Consider the following 15,861-nt stretch of genomic DNA (forward strand, 5'->3'; position numbering starts at 1 on the left):
GAAAATTCCACAAAATCATTGGGGAGTTGGAATTGATTGAAACTTTGTCCACTTAGAACGTTTGTATTTTTCTAGAAAAGTTCACAATTTCAGCCTTTGAGCTGTTGGAGTTTGAGAGTTATTAATTTTGAAAGGTAGACATGCAAAACTGCGATTGATGACACTTTTTAAAAATAGGAAGTTTGGAAAATTCCACAAAATCATTGGGGAGTTGGAATTGATTGAAACTTTCTCCACTTAGAACGTTTGTATTTTGCTATAAAAGTCCAGAAGTTCAGCCTTTGAGCTGTTGGCGTTTAAGAGTTATTAATTTTGAAAGGTAGACTGCAAAACTGCGATTGATAAAACTTTTCAAAAACATGAAGTTTGAAAAATTCCACAAAATCATTGGGGAGTTGGAATTGATTGAAACTTTGTCCCCTTAGAACGTTTGTATTTTTCTATAAAAGTTCACAATTTCAGCCTTTGAGCTGTTGGGGTTTGAGAGTTATTAATTTTGAAAGGTAGAAATGCAAAACTGCGATTGATGGAACTTTTCAAAAACATGAAGTTTGGAAAATTCCACAAAATCATTAGGGAGCTGGAATTGATTGGAACTTTGCGCACTTACAAAGTGAGTATTTTTCTATAAAAGTTCAGAATTTCAGCCTTTGAGCTGTTGGGGTTTAAGAGTTATACATTTTATAAGGCAGGCATGCAAAACTGCGATTAATAGAATTTAAAAAAAAAGTTTGGAAAATTCCACAAAATCAAAGGGTAGTTGGAATTTATTGAAATCGTGTCCACTTAGAGCGCTGGGTTTTTTCTATAACAGGACAAAATTGCAGCCCTTTGGCTCTTGGGCATTAAAAGTTATGCATTTTTCTAGACTTGCGTGCAAAACTGACGTTGGCATTATTTTTCAAGAGGAAATTTGGAAACTCTTTTACGATAAATGGGGAGTTGGAATCCATTGCAACTTTGCGCGCTTTTGCTTTATGCTTTGCTTGTATTAAAATCGAGAATTTCAGTCTGTCAGCTGTTGGAGTTCGAAGCTAATTCATTTTTAGAAACTTGCTGGCCAAACTGGGATTGCAGAGGAAAGCACCGAGCAAAACGGCTCTAGTTCCTCCAATTTTCCAGCTCCATCTAATATTTGACAAAAACATATCGTTTTGTTGATTTTCCTTTGAATCTTGTTGATACATTTTTCTTCATCTTTAGTAATTAGCTGCATATTTCATCATTGAACCTTCTGAAAGCCAACCAACCTGTATGATTTCATGCGGCCCGTGCTTCGCACCCGATCAAATGTCAAGTGCACGTTTCCAATTGCATAACATTTAAATAATTAATGCCGTTATTTATCGGAATATTTAAGAGCCAGGTGTCTTGCATCACGGTGCCCGTTCAATCCCATAATTGCTTGGTAGTTTAAAATCTTTCCGTATGGGATAACGGTACTGACCATACATATTTTACGTAACAATGTATCGGTTCTTGTCCACCAGAAGACCATTAACGACAGCGAGCAATAAATCGGCCAATGGAAATGTTTCATTGAAATGCTACATTGTGCCTATGAAGTTATGGGTGCTTGCCGCTCTCAGAATGTGAAAGTAATAAAATTTATACTAAGATTTAAATTTATTTGTTTAGTCTATTCTTATAAAACTTTGCTAGTTTGTTTGGACAAAACTAATCCAAATTAGTGTTGACCGTAAATTTGCGACATAAATTTACATTGATTGCCAATATGTACTTTGTTGGCTGATGACTGAATATAATTCAATTACACGGCGTATTCAGTCGATTCAGTACGGGCCGAATTAAACCTGAACCATCAGCCTCCGATAGCCGCAACTTTGCAAAGTAATTTCAATTTCGAAACGTCCAAACAACGTCCACAGACAAAGGAAAAGAGCAACCCACACCTTCTTTAATTTGGCATTTAGCTTTGAAAAAATCCTTTCCGCCAATTATCGTCCATGCATGATTCACCTTTTATACCATTTACGACGCAATATTCACTAATCGTTAAGCTCGATTGTTATGCCAAATGGAGGCGATGGAAAACAGGCAGAAGTCGTAGAACTTTAGAAAACCTAAGTCTTTTAGGAAAATCGTCACTGGAAAAGTGCCATTTTTAACGGCAAAATTGATGTTTAATAGTCATAGTCAGGAGTTTGTTTCTATTCTTCGGCTCCTTCACTGCTTTTTTATTTTTATTCGTTGCCTAATTTTGCATTGTTTAATACAGCAGAAACCTATTTAAAGTGATTTCGATTCGTTCATATTTGTGATGTTTTTAGTGTCAGACTCTTAAATAATCTATTTCTAAACTTCTTGTTTATCTGTGAGTCTGTGGACGATTTTTCAACTACTTCAAAAAATCAAGTCAGGTTCAAGTGTACTTTGATAAAGTTTGAAAATTTCCAGAATTCCAGAATTTATTCAAGCGACTGCACTAATAAACACAGAGTTTTCCACCAATTTCCCAAAATTCAGCCTTCTAACCGTTTAAGTTTTGGAGTTATCAATTTTTATGGACTGGCCTGTGGGATTCTCACAAATTCTCGGGAAGTTTTGAAAATTCTAGTCAATCAACTGGTTGTTGGAATTAATTACAATTTTCCAAAATTTTATTGTCTTTTTCTTTGAAAGTCTTTCAAAATTTCAGCTTCATAAGCGCAGAAGTTTGGAAAATCTATTTTTTAACAAAAAGTTGTAAAATTTGAAGAAGCCCATGGGGAGTTGGCTTTGATTGGAATTTTTGAACCCCGTAAAAGTTAGGCTTTTTCTATAAAACTGCAAAATGTTACCCCTTGGCCTTTTGGAGTTAGAAACTGAGGATTTTTGAGACGCAAGCCAACAAAATTTGGGTTCAGACTTGCTAATCGACTTTTTAACACAAGGTTTGGAAGTTCATAGCGAGTTGGAATTGGTTGCAACTCGGTCAACTTTGAAACTTAATCTTCTGCAATAAAAATTTGAAGTTTCAACATTTTAGGTATCGAGCTCGATAGTTACAAATTTCTAAAAACTTTTAAACTGATTTTACTTTTTTTACAAGAAGTTTGGAAAACTTTACAAAATCAATGGGGAGTTGAGATTGCTTGAATCTCTGTAAACTTTAAAGCTTTATCTACTGTAATAAAAATTCAAAGTTGAGAGTTCGACAGGTATGAATTTTTAAAGGCAGGTTTGCAAATTTGGAATTGAGATCCCAAAATTTATATTACTCAAATTTTGCATTTTTTTGAAGCAATCTTAGAAGCCCGTTTTATTGCGACGCCCTCAAGTGGAAACCTTTGCCTTATTTGGAAGATCTTTCGGTAAAACCAATGCTTTTACATAGTTTGCGTTGTTAGAATCATCGTCTTTCTTTGGACTCCCGGTATATTCATTCTCGCGCGTTCCAATAAAAGATAAAGCGCAAATAAATCAATCAAGTTCTTGAGAATGCTGACAATGAAAGGTAGCTTTTAATTTTTTCAGCTTCGTGGTGTGTGGGTGTAGTTTAATTTAAATTACATTGAATTTAAATTATGCAACCTTTTTAGTATAAACGCAGACTTATTGCTGGAGAGAACTGTGTGAATCAAATTGAGCCCAAATCGGAAATTACAATGGCAAACATTTCCATTAAATTTCCTTGAAAAAATTGCTGTATATTTAATGAACTATTTAGATTAGCTTCTTGAAGCATGACAATACTGGTCGAAAAATACGATTTATTATTAATGTTAAATCGGTTGAGACCGTGGCGATTTTCGCAATGATTTCGATCTAAATTATTGGAAAAATGCTGAAATTTAATGGAAACGCTTTGAAAGTTGAGCTTGGAAAAAATGAGCCTACCTTGTTAGCGACAAAAAATTCGGCGCAAAACTGCAACTTGGTTGGGGCTATCAAAGAATGAAAGAACCACTAGTTTAGAACTTCAAATTGAACCTGAGCTGGTGAGTTACACTGCACTGGACACTAAAGTTATGGCGTGCGCGAGATGGTAGAGCAATTTATACGCGGGGAAACCCCTCCCCAACCAGTGCATCATTATAGGCCTCTCAGGTCAAGTTTGAAGATTCTGCTGATCGCTGGACGCTTCATTCGCTTTCCCAGATTTTTTACCGCAAGCTGATCTGATCAATTTCTGCGTAATTTTAATAACGCTGCCTTAAATCGCCCCTCAAGCCCTAACAGAACCACCCGTTTTACCGAAGGTAATATGGATGGTGTCACTAGTCATCCAGTTTGCATCATATGATTTTTTTAGGAAAAGTTTGAAAAAAAAACGTTTTGAAGCCAATTATTTGTGTTTTTGTGTTGAAGGTTTTGGAAAAGTAACGAAATTACATTAAAACAAATTAGTGAGCATTTTGATTGTGAAAAATGGTCGGGAAAAGGTTTGAAAAATTGGTCTAAAATCAGCAGAGCCTCAGAATTGCTTCAAGCTTCAGTATTTCAATACACTAAGGGTTCTTTATCAATTTTCCGGCATTCAAATTTCTAGCTGCTGTAGTTGTCAATTTTTATAGACTTTTTTATTTATATTTTTATAGGCGTGCGGTACGCGCATTGTCATCATTCTCAAGAGAGTTTTAAAAATTCTGCAAAATCATCGGGGTTATAGAATTGAGTTCAGTTTTCTGGACTATGAAAAACTGTCTTTTTGCTCTGGAAGTTTAGAATTTTGGTCTTCTATCAATGGGAGTTTGGTAGTTGTGTAGGTTGATAGGCAGACATGCAAGCTTGGGATTGATAATTTCAATCAAAAAGTTTGGGAATTTATATAAAATCAGCCGAGATCTAGAATTAATTGAAACTTTCTATACTTTAAAAAACTGTCTTTTTCTCTGGAATTTAAAAGTGTTGGTCTTCTAGCAATGGGAGTTTTGTAGTTGGGCAGGTTCATAGGGAGGCATGCAAACTTGGGGATGGATAATTTTTGTCAAAAAATTTCGAAATTTATATAAAGTCAGCAGAGATCTAGAATTACTTGCAACTTTCTAGACTATGAAAAACTATCTTTTTTTCTCGAAAGTTGAAAATTTTGGTCTTCTAACTATGGAAGTTTTGTAGTTGTGTGGGTTATAAGCAGAGGTTCAAACTCGGAATTGAGACTTTAACAGATSGTTTGGGAATTCCACGAAAATTAGGCGAGATCTAGAATTASTTGCAACTTTCTAGACTGTGAAAAACTATCTTTTTTTCTCGAAAGTTCAAAATTTTGGTCTTCAAACTATAGAAGTTTTGTAGTTGTGTGGGTTATAAGCAGGCGTTCAAACTTGGGATTGAGATTTTTTAACAGGAAGTTTGGGAATTGCTACAAAATTAGTCGAGATCTAGAATTACTTGCAACTTTCTAGAATGTGAAAAACTATCTTTTTTTCGAAAGTTCAAAATTTTGATCTTCTAACTACGGAAATTTTGTAGTTGTGTGGGTTATAAGCAGGGGTTCAAACGTGGGATTGAGACTTTTCAGTCCCAACTTCTAAACAGATCGTTTGGGAATTTCCACAAAATCAACCGGACAATAGAATTAATTGAAACTTTCTAGACTATGAAACTATTTCTTTATTCTCCGGAAGTTGCAAGTTTTGGCTTTCTAACTACGGAAGTTTTGCAGTTCTGTAGGTCTAGAGGCAGACGTGCAAACTTGGGATTTACACTTTTTAACAAATGGTTTTGTAAATTTCTGCAAAATCAACCGGGAGATAGAATTAATTGAAACTTTCTAGACTTTGAAAGATTGTCGTTTTTCTCTGGACGTTTAACTTTTTGGTTTTCTAACTATGGCAGTTTTGTAATTGTGTAGGTTCATAGGCAGGTGTGCAAATTTGGGATTGAGATTTTTCAACAAATAGTTTGGGAATTTCCACAAAATCAACCGGGCTATAGAATTAATTGAAACTTTCTAGACTATGAAATAATTTATTTATTCTCTGGAAGTCAAAGTTTTGGTTTTCTGACTACCGGAGTTTTGTAGTTGTGTAGGTTTATACGCGACGTGCAAACTTGGGATTGAGACTTTTTAACAAATGGTTTTGGAAGTTTCTGCAAATTCAACCGGGAGATAGAATAAATGCAACTTTCTACACTACGAAAGACTGTCTTTTTCTCTGGACGTTCAACTATTTGGTTTTCTAACTAGTTTAAAGTTTGCAACTTGGGATTGAGGTGACTTTTAACTGGAAGTTTGGAATAATTTCTAAAATCAGTGGGCAGTTGGATTTGAGTGAATTATTGCACATTTAGAAAGTATCGCTTTTTCTGTAAAGGTACGAAACTTCATCCTTTGAACTTGGTTAGTTTAAGAGTTACAAATTTTTTAAACCTTTTTTACAACACTGGGCTTGGGTTTTAACGTTAAAAATTTCGACAAAGTCAATGAGGAGTTGGAATCGACTGAAACTTTGCACACTTGGAACTGTTGCTTTTGTTGTTTGAGATCGATAGTGATCAAAGTGTTTTTCTATAAACATGAAACTAGAGCTATAAAAAATTATTGGAGTTGATGGCAAATCTAGATGCTTAAAAATGGCAAATTCCCAAAATGTAAATTTGGCCAAGTCAGCGCGAGAAAAATCTACCTGAAGCCTCACATCGTGACTTGAAATTTCCATAAAAAATCCATAGAAACGTGTTTCATTCGAACGCTAAAATACCGCAACTTTAAGCAGAGTCGTAATTCATCTATTGGAATGCTGAGCTGTACCAATCGTCTGGAATCGACGATTATTTGTCTGCTACTAATTTCCCAAACGTTTTTATGAAAAATCCAGTTTTTGCAGGATTTAATTGACAATGCATTAACTGGACTAAATTGCTGTCCTGTTTTACTTCGTTGATATCAGTACTGTTCTTGCATTATTAGTAAATTCCTTTGCATTACATTGCTTCATTTGGCTCTGTAGTAAACTTACAGAATATTACACGAAATGTACGAAAGAAAATTGGTTACCAAATGAACTTTTACAAATGCACTGTGACTAATGAACATGTTTATGGGCGTTTATCAGCAGCATGTGGACCGAATGCAATAATGACTTTGTTATCAACTTCAAATGAGGTAAAAACAATCAGGGTTTTTTCAGTTTTCAGATTTTCTTCTTTGACTTTGAGTGTATTGCACCAATTCTTTGACCGTTTGAATACCGTAATTTGCCATTTTTTGTTGAAACGAACGAAGGGTTAAATCGTTGCAAAAATTGATGATTTTTTGCTAAATTCTCTCCACACTTTTCTTATTCACTCAAAAAAATCGTTCATCCTTTTCGAAACTTCTAAAAGCATCAGTTTTTTATTAATAGTTCAAAGGCAAACGTAGATTAACTCTAAAAAAATTAGTTGCACTAACAATACTGTTTTTAAAGGTTTTCCCCAGCAAGATGATGATGATTCATAATTCGCGACTGCAATAATTAAATCATCTGTTGACGTATTATTATTATTTGCTCTCAATTAGTGTACATGAGCACGTATAAGTGAGGCAATGAGGTGAATGGTTATTATATGTTTATTATTTACATTCAATTGGTCTGGTTTACAGGCCTTGACAATGGCATTCAACATCTGACCGATATAGTACGTATATGAAGTGCAGTAAATTATCCGATGTTTTTTTTTCTCAATGGTTGAGGAGATTGACACCAGAAAAACGTTATAATTTTCTGGCAAAGGCGCTTTTTGTGTGTGTTTGGTTTTTTATTTCTTCACTTTCAAAGCAAAACAGATAGGGCTAGAATTTAGAACTAAAAATCCGTGATTAGTTAGGTTCAAGTGTACTTTAGTAAAGTTTGAAAAATTCCCAAAAATCAGCCAATTCCCGGGATTAAATGAGATTAACGCGCTTTAATAAACAAAGGTTTTTTCTAAAAAGTAGCCGAAATTCCAGCCGTCCAGCGGCTTTAGGTTTGGAGTTACCAATTTTTATGGAATGGCTTGCGGGACTGTGGTTGTCATCACTTTTCAGGCGAAAGTTTAGAAATTCTTGAAAATCAACCGGCGGGTGGCATTATTTGCAACTTTCCACACATCGAGATACTTGATTGTTCTATGAAAGCTCAATATTTCAGGTTTTGTAGATGGTATTATTTCCAACAAGAAGTTTTTAAAATGCAAAGAGTTGCAAGTGAATGCAATGGTGCACACTCTAAAAGCGTGTTTTTTCTGGCTGTTTGATTTTTCGAGACTTACTTGCAAAATCAATTTAATTCCAGAATAGTTTTTTGCAGCAATTAAACTAAAGAGACGCTTTACAATGCCAGCAATTTTCTTCGTTGTAGTTTAGTCTAATCAAAGCGCAAATGTGCATTTTATCGTCAAAACAAGGAACTTTTCAATAAATTGCTTTTTTGGTTTTCCACTTGTTCACCATTAACGTTGTTACTGAATCTGAACTTAAACGCTGAAACGACATCAGAAACAGCATTTTGTTAATGAATTATACATTCATTGAATGCAATTTTAATAATCCCCTGATGGTTTTCCCTGAATGTTAATAAAAGACGCATCCTTTATATTCCATCGAATCACGTTTGTTGAATTAAATATTTTCTACAATTTCTATTTATAAGCATCCTTTGATAGCCGCAGTGTAATTGGCATTTATCACTGTTTTATTTATGTTTTTCATTATGGACTGCACTGGAAACCCATATTCAAATTTGCACATCGGCTGCCACTAAAAAGTCTATTCTCCGCAGAACAATATTGGGAAGATTGATTCGATAGCGTGATTATGCACGTTACAAAAATACACGTTTAATGTGCCTAATTAATTTCAGACATTCGGTATAAATTATTACCATTAGGAAAATAATTCCAAGAATTGTTTCTTTGTTACTTCTCGACCTTAAGAACTAATTATGGCCGGTAAATCTTAATTGGTTTTACTATATGAACACTTACCTGGTCATTATTTCATATAGAGATTAGATTGTAAATCATTTAGCAACGTGGCCACAAACAATGATCTTGACTAATTGCATTCATTAATTAAAAGTCTTTGAAATTATCGCCAAAAATTATGCGGAATTTTTGCCTCAAAATATTCCATTCGGGTTGCCTTTCAAATACTACTCTACTATATCCGTAACTAGTATTTAAATTTTTTACTGCTATATTAAGGTGTGCCTCTTGAAATGTCTCGAGAATAACTTAACTTAATCGCTTGGATTTTATTAAGGAAAAGCTGTGGTGGAACATAACGCAAAATCGACCACTTGTAGAAACGTTTATTTCTTTTAATGCAGACGAATGCATTTTTTTGCAATCATCGTAATGGTGTCGCGAATTTATTGAGGAATCACTTGCCAAGGTTTCTGTACTCGCATTTTTCCTTATTTTACCACTTCCTTGAACACTAAAATCTATTTATAAATCGATCGGGCTGGTTCGCCACACCAGCAAATTAACCACTCGGTTTAATAATATCTGTAAATTATTCGCTTTACTACCCAATAAAATTCGGGAATTGAACGATAAAATGCCAAAAGCGCCTTTTTGCCTTATTATAAACCGGCTGATGAGTTATAGGTGGCATAAAAATGACCAGAGTCGATTTTATTATTCAATCATCTACAGCAATGTTTGCCTGATGACACAAAATGATCATTAGTTCTCGGATGTTCAGGATCTTGATAGGGTATTTTGCATTGGAATGAAGAAAATATGATGGGGAGCAAAAACCAGCTCAAATCTTCTCAAGTCGTTTTTAAACTAGTTTCTATCGTCAAATACCCTGGAAATTGGCGGTTTTAATTTGCCAAACTTTTTAACAAGTAGCCGAACTAATAAAGCCATTTGCAGGCGCAAACAAGAACCACAACCTTCAGAACAATGGTTTTACTGAGTCAAGGATTCAACACTTTTCGGAATTGTAAAATTCACAATAAAACCCACTTCCGGAGCGGATGACCCCAACCTGTCGCATTTTGATATAACGTAGAAGGATTCGTTCATGACTTCTACAACCTGCAGTTAATTTTGCAAAAATCACCACACAGATGCTAATCTTTCTTGGAACGAAAAACATCTTATCTGGCCTTTGGATCTATAGGAATATACACAGGTTGCTGATAGAGTGCGAGTGTTTTTTGCGTAACTACCGGGTGTTCAAAGTTTGAACACATTTGTGGTAGTGGTAGTTAAAATAAGCGTTTTTATTCATTCTTAATTTTCTAATTAACAACTAATTAAAAATTCGCGTAGATTTTGACCCTTAAACCTAGTTTTTCATATTTTGGAGGCAAAACCCACTTTTTGGCATTGTGCTCCTTTGGTTTTGAGCTCCGGAAGTGCAACATTATGAATGTTATTTTCTTCAGCTAAGTGCCTGGAATGTGTGAGACATTTACTTAATCATTGCTTCCAGTGTGTTTCGACTGAAAATTAAGCGATAAAAGCACATTGTTCAATGAGTGATAGTTATTACTCATTCAGGCGGTTCATCTAACCGTAAAAAGTATCTAAACTTCTCTAAAAAAATACATTTTGCAACAAGGGGGGCGTTTTGCAACAAGGGAAACTGAAATTATATCTTGGTTTTGCTTTTGCATGCAAAGGGCGGTGCCTGCCTGACTTTGGGTCTTTTGAAAAATCAAAACTTTTGCGTGCAAGCTTATATCACATTTTTGAGCAGGAAAATCCATTCCCTTATCATTTTTAAGTAAAAAGGTATTTTTTTCAAAAGTCTGATCGGCGATGTTTTGTAAACCAATTTTTTTAAATTATCATATAATTTTTAACTCCAAATCAAAATCAATTCCTGGGCTTCAGTCATTTATTGTGTATTTTATGTGTAGCTACACATAGAAACTGATGATGGTGGAAAACACCGAAACGTATTTTAATTGATAAATAGACAATAAATGACTGAAGCCCAGGAATTGATTTTGATTTGGAATTGAAACACAGTCAGGAAAGTATGTACAATAATTTTTAACGCATTAATAAAAAATTAGACATTAGTAATTTCGTCCAAATATCGACTGCTACTTAGAACTTTAAGCTCGATGAATAAAACCGTGCGCTCATGTCTATACCGACTTTTATTTAAAGAAAGCTTCAGGATTCTTCCTAATAAAAGCTTGTTTTTTGAGACTTTTTCGCAATTTTGAGTTTAAACGACTCTCCTGCTCTTGTAAACTTCCTCATAGAAACAACTGGCTAAAACTTCCAAACAAAGTAGTACCGTAATCGGTTTTGCTTATTTGATTATTGCCTAGCACCTTTTCCACGTTGGAAGTGGACATTGCAGTATTCACCACATGTAAATCCCGTTTCCTTTTATTACTTGCTAATGAACTTCTACCAATAATGCCAATAAGGAAGATGTTAGGAAACAGTCGGCTATTTACAGTTTACGATGTTTTCGAACAATGTCGAGCCCGTGAAATTGAACGATGTGCTTTAATAGGCGTATGCCTCCCAACATATGAAATAAAAACAGCAGAAAAACTTTGCTATTCCTCAAACGAGTGTACTTTGCGATGTGATTCAGGAAGAAGACTTCAATCATAAACGCGTTTTACAGTGGGGCAAAACATGCAATAAATCTCAAAAAGGTGGTGGTTTAATATGGATCGGATTGCCAAGAAACACTCTTTTTAAGATAGTTGGTCAAAAAATGTTAGGAAAAGTGGCAAAGAAATGTTTTGATCTGAATTAGTCATCAAACGGCAATTTTCTTTCTCAATGGTTTCATCAAAATTCCTGTCAGAAGAACATGAACAAATGCGAAAATTCTCCACTAAAACTAAAACTGCGCCCAAAACCCGAAAACTTGCGAAATTTTAAAATTTTCAGATTTTTCATTTATATCCTTTAGAAAATTGGCTTCTGTCTCTGTGGCCAGTTTTCTTCAATTGCTTCGACCAGTATCTTCCAAAATCGACCAGTTCAGTTCTCTTTCAATGCCAGCACAAAAACTCTCATTTTTCAATTGCCTCCAACTTGAACAATCCGAAAAAGGGCCATTAAAATACAAATTCCTGATTGACGCTCTCAAATACTTTCACGGGGAATTCCTGTTTCCTGGGCAGTTTATTGAAAATAACTCTTGAATTGGCCTGATAAAGGGGCGAGGTTTCATCACTTTTTGAAAAAAATCGACTCTATCTATTCTAGATATATCTTATGTTGATGTCCCGATAGTTCAGCCAACTTGTCTAGAGCAGAGTTATTCGATGTTGTTTCATGTTGAATTAAAAACAAACTCTAGTACCAGTTTAAAAGCTTTTAAAGTCCAGGAACGGAACGAGAGGATAATGCTCAAACTGTTCCCACAGGGGGAGAAAATAAAGTCATCAAACCACAGCTTTTCCAGCCGCAAATCTCCAAAAAACTCCTTTTTAAGAGCCAAAAAACGTTTGTTTTCTTCGCTAGTATTTAAAAAATGCATTCGCCTGAGTTTCATATGCAATAACCTATTTTTTCATCAGTTGTTGACCTCGCAGCATGCCGATGATGGGGCCATATTAAGGAACAGATCGTTCTCAAGCATCCATACGAATTCATTTCGGACATCCTTTCATAGTCGTTTCGTAGATACGAGGCCTCGGAAATTGAATAAACACAATTCTAGATTGGATTAAATAAGATAATTATATTTTCGAGAATTATTTTATACTTGCACTCGCTCGCTACATGGGTATTTGCCACTGGATTGTTGTGGAAAAGTCTCGCAGTTATACGGTTTTAATTGAGAATGTTGCGATTTTGCTTATTCTGAACTGATTTTATTCGGGTTTGATATTAAGAACAAAAATTAACAGGAAAAAATCAAATTCTCGTCAGCAATTCTAGTGGGAAAAATGGCAAATGTTTGCGCTAAATCACAAGAGATTTTTTCGCTCGATTGAGTCTAAGCATCAAATTTTCCATTTCAAAATGCTTTTTTCACACAATCTCCAGTTCATCCGGTTCAAGCAACAGAAATTTAATAATTCATAGCCGAGCTATTCTCACACAGTCTGATGGGACGAATAAAGTGTCTAGGCGAAGAGTTTTTCCAGTTTTGTCCTTCACTGAAGACCAACTCGGGCCGTTCAAAGAAGTGCAATTGCAGACGTAAAGATGGGTAATTTGTGTGCAGAACGACGTGATTGCCCACTCTGTCAGTTAACGATGGGATCAACTTGGAAATGCTAATAATTGCTATCTCGGTTAGGAATCAGGCTCTTCTGCTATGGGGTTGTTGAAAGTCTGGTCTATTTATACCTCAGTACTGGTTTACGGTCTAGTATAAAACCTGTGCGTTTCTTGTTCAATGAATGTTTGCTTCACTTCGAATGAACATTAAAACCTGATGGGATGCGAATTGTTTTACATCAAGAGCAAGATTGAATTCAGGAGTTTCAGTTAAGCCTAAGAATGTGTGCTTTCTTTCACATGTTTCACTCTTGTTTTTGTATTTTTCTGTTGCATCAGTTTCAAGTTTTAACATTCAACCTTCTGCTACTCATATTTCTGATAGCACGCATCATTTATTGCATGTTTCCAGGAAGTTTGTCAACTCTTCAATATCTTGATTCTCTGGTCAATTGTGTTTCTGTTCTATTTCTAAGGGTTTTTTTAAATTCGGGTGTTGATGTGCTTTCAGCTTAGCTTATTTGCAAATTGTTATTCATTTTTTACGGCTTTTCAGATGCCAACTGCAAACATTCATCCTGATTCAGAGCATCCAATAGGCAAAGTCCTGCTGCCAGATGGATTTCTGGATGTGCCATCAAGAGATCTCTTGTTGCGTCTTCTGCAAGTTGAGCCTAAGCAGCGTCTTCGGTCGCTTCGCACTTTGACCACGATTGCTTTTTTTAAGGGCTACAATTTTGAGGATGTTAACAAGAAAAAGGTACGAGTTACTATTTAGTTAAGCGTTAATATTAGGATGCAGAAAAATTGTTAAATTACAACAAAGTTAGATTGGAAATGGGCTGATTTTTTTGCATTTTTTCAATACAGTTAAAATATAGTGCTTTTCCAGATTAAGGCAAAGGAGTTGCTGAAAACCCACTATGGCGAAGACTATGATAAAAGGAACGAAGCAACCGTTTCTTTCGATGGATTTGACGAAATCTTGATTTCGGAATAACAGTAAATTTATTTCTTTTTCATAGCAACATCTCAGGCATATTAACTAACACTCACAGATTGTGCAATAATCCTAATTATAGTTCGATTATAAGATTTGTTAGATAATAATCCTTAGCGGCATTCCATAAATGATCTGACTCTTTGTGTACTTTTTTACAGTAATCGCATGGATTATAGACTTAGAGGCAAATTAAAATCGAATTAATTTTTCAGGCAAAAAGCGAAAACCTTGTATTAAACAAAATAAACGTAACAATAAACGATATTTTTTCAGGAGATTTTAGTGTTATTTTTCCACTAGTCATTGAATAATTAGGTTTCTAGATCACTCCTTAACACGATTTTTTCAAACAATCCATTGTAGTTCCAAGTAGCACTATTCATTTCAGATAATTACCGTCTTATAGCGAATTCAAAGCTGCAGAACTAGAATACATATTTGCGCTGACACTTCAGCATGTTCATTATAATATTGTGATTTTTCCTGCAGATTTCCGTTCACATCATCTTAATGCCGGGCATTACGATGCAGGGGCTCTTAACGAAATTACTACTTGCAGCCTCTGCAAATACGGCTAAGCACATACTTGACCGTTCTAAATGCATAAATTTGCGTTTAAAAACTCTCTGACGGATCCTTGGCTGTATAATTAAGTTTAAATTTAGACTCGGGAGATGAAAAAGTCCCACCTTATATGCAGCCGGTTATTTGTTTTTCTATTGCTAATTTTAGTCTGCTTTTCTTACGGTTGTTTCCGTAAGTCTTTAGGACATGTTGCTGGCCTGCGGGTCGCTGTTACTGAACGCTTCAATTTACAGGCGTAACTTGTAAGTAACATGTTTGATTTTGTATTGTTTTATTTATTTTTCTGCTTATATATTGACTATATTTTCTCTCTTATGCGTATTTAAAATGTGGAATTAATTATTTGTGTGTATTATGAAATTTTTGTTTATTTGCTCGTTGCTTTCAGTGATCTTGGATGTAATTTTGTTGTTTCATGGGTTTTGAGAGTGAAAATCCGGAATGAAACTTTTAAAAAATCAGAGCGCTAAAAACTTTAGTAATTTCTTATGGAGAACTGATGAAGTTTGAACGCAAAAAAGTAAACAGGTTTGTTACGATTTTTTCAGCCAGAAATCCACTTTTTACATATGGGGTAATGCCTCAATGGCGCTTTAGACCTGAAGAACTGCTTTCTAAAAATCGCCGGTTAAAAATTGTCAACGCACAAATTCAGGGTAAAATGTGTCGAATTTTTTTATCTATTTCTGAGCTTGTTGCTTTTTCGCTTTCCTTTTTGCAAAAATTTTAATATTAATACCTAGAAACTGCTTTTCTAAGGCAAAAATCGATAAATGTGAATTTCTTGCTGTTTAGTATTCAATTAGTGATTTTAGGGCGCTTGTCTGCATAAACTTTTAACTCATTTTTGCATGTCTTTTGTAATTTTTTTCTTAACACCCTGATAATGACCGACGTACAAAAATTTCAGAACTTCCGTCTCTTTGCGATTAAAAATTAATTAATATATTTTTGAATGTTTGTCTGCGTAAACTTTTCTGACTCGTTTTCACAAAAAATGGTTAATTTTCGAATTTTTCGTCGGTCGCAGAACTATGAAATTTTCAGAATCAGTGGCGAAGAAGCTCCTATTTTTTGGGCAAAAATCGTCAGATTTTACGGTTTAAAAGTAATTAAATGATGTTTAAACGCTTGTTATAGCGAACATTCAGCGTCTCCAACTTGCTTTAAAAATATTTCGCAATTTTGGAATTTTTTCC

At 34.8% G+C, this 15,861-nt stretch overlaps 2 protein-coding genes across 2 annotated transcripts in view; one reads left to right on the forward strand and one right to left on the reverse strand.

Moving 5' to 3' along the window:
* Positions 1–3,991, reverse strand: part of LOC109536610 (fibrous sheath CABYR-binding protein) — a 10,047-nt gene extending 6,056 nt beyond the window's left edge. The window contains exon 1 of the mRNA XM_019902898.2: positions 3,841–3,991. The gene's annotated coding sequence lies outside the window, so the exon portion shown is untranslated. The remainder of the gene's footprint in view (positions 1–3,840) is intronic.
* LOC109536609 (autophagy-related protein 101) overlaps positions 1–14,349 on the forward strand; it is a 34,660-nt gene extending 20,311 nt beyond the window's left edge. Inside the window, exons 8-9 of the mRNA XM_019902895.2 lie at positions 13,631–13,834; positions 13,967–14,349. Coding sequence (XP_019758454.2) covers positions 13,631–13,834; positions 13,967–14,074 — 312 coding nt within the window. The 3' untranslated portion in view covers positions 14,075–14,349. The remainder of the gene's footprint in view (positions 1–13,630; positions 13,835–13,966) is intronic.
* The last annotated feature ends 1,512 nt before the right edge of the window (positions 14,350–15,861 follow it).

Source organism: Dendroctonus ponderosae, unplaced genomic scaffold (assembly GCF_020466585.1).
Source record: "Dendroctonus ponderosae isolate FM_Combo_2020 unplaced genomic scaffold, Dpon_F_20191213v2 Dpon_F_20191213_2, whole genome shotgun sequence".
Classification (NCBI taxonomy): Eukaryota; Metazoa; Arthropoda; class Insecta; order Coleoptera; family Curculionidae; genus Dendroctonus; species Dendroctonus ponderosae.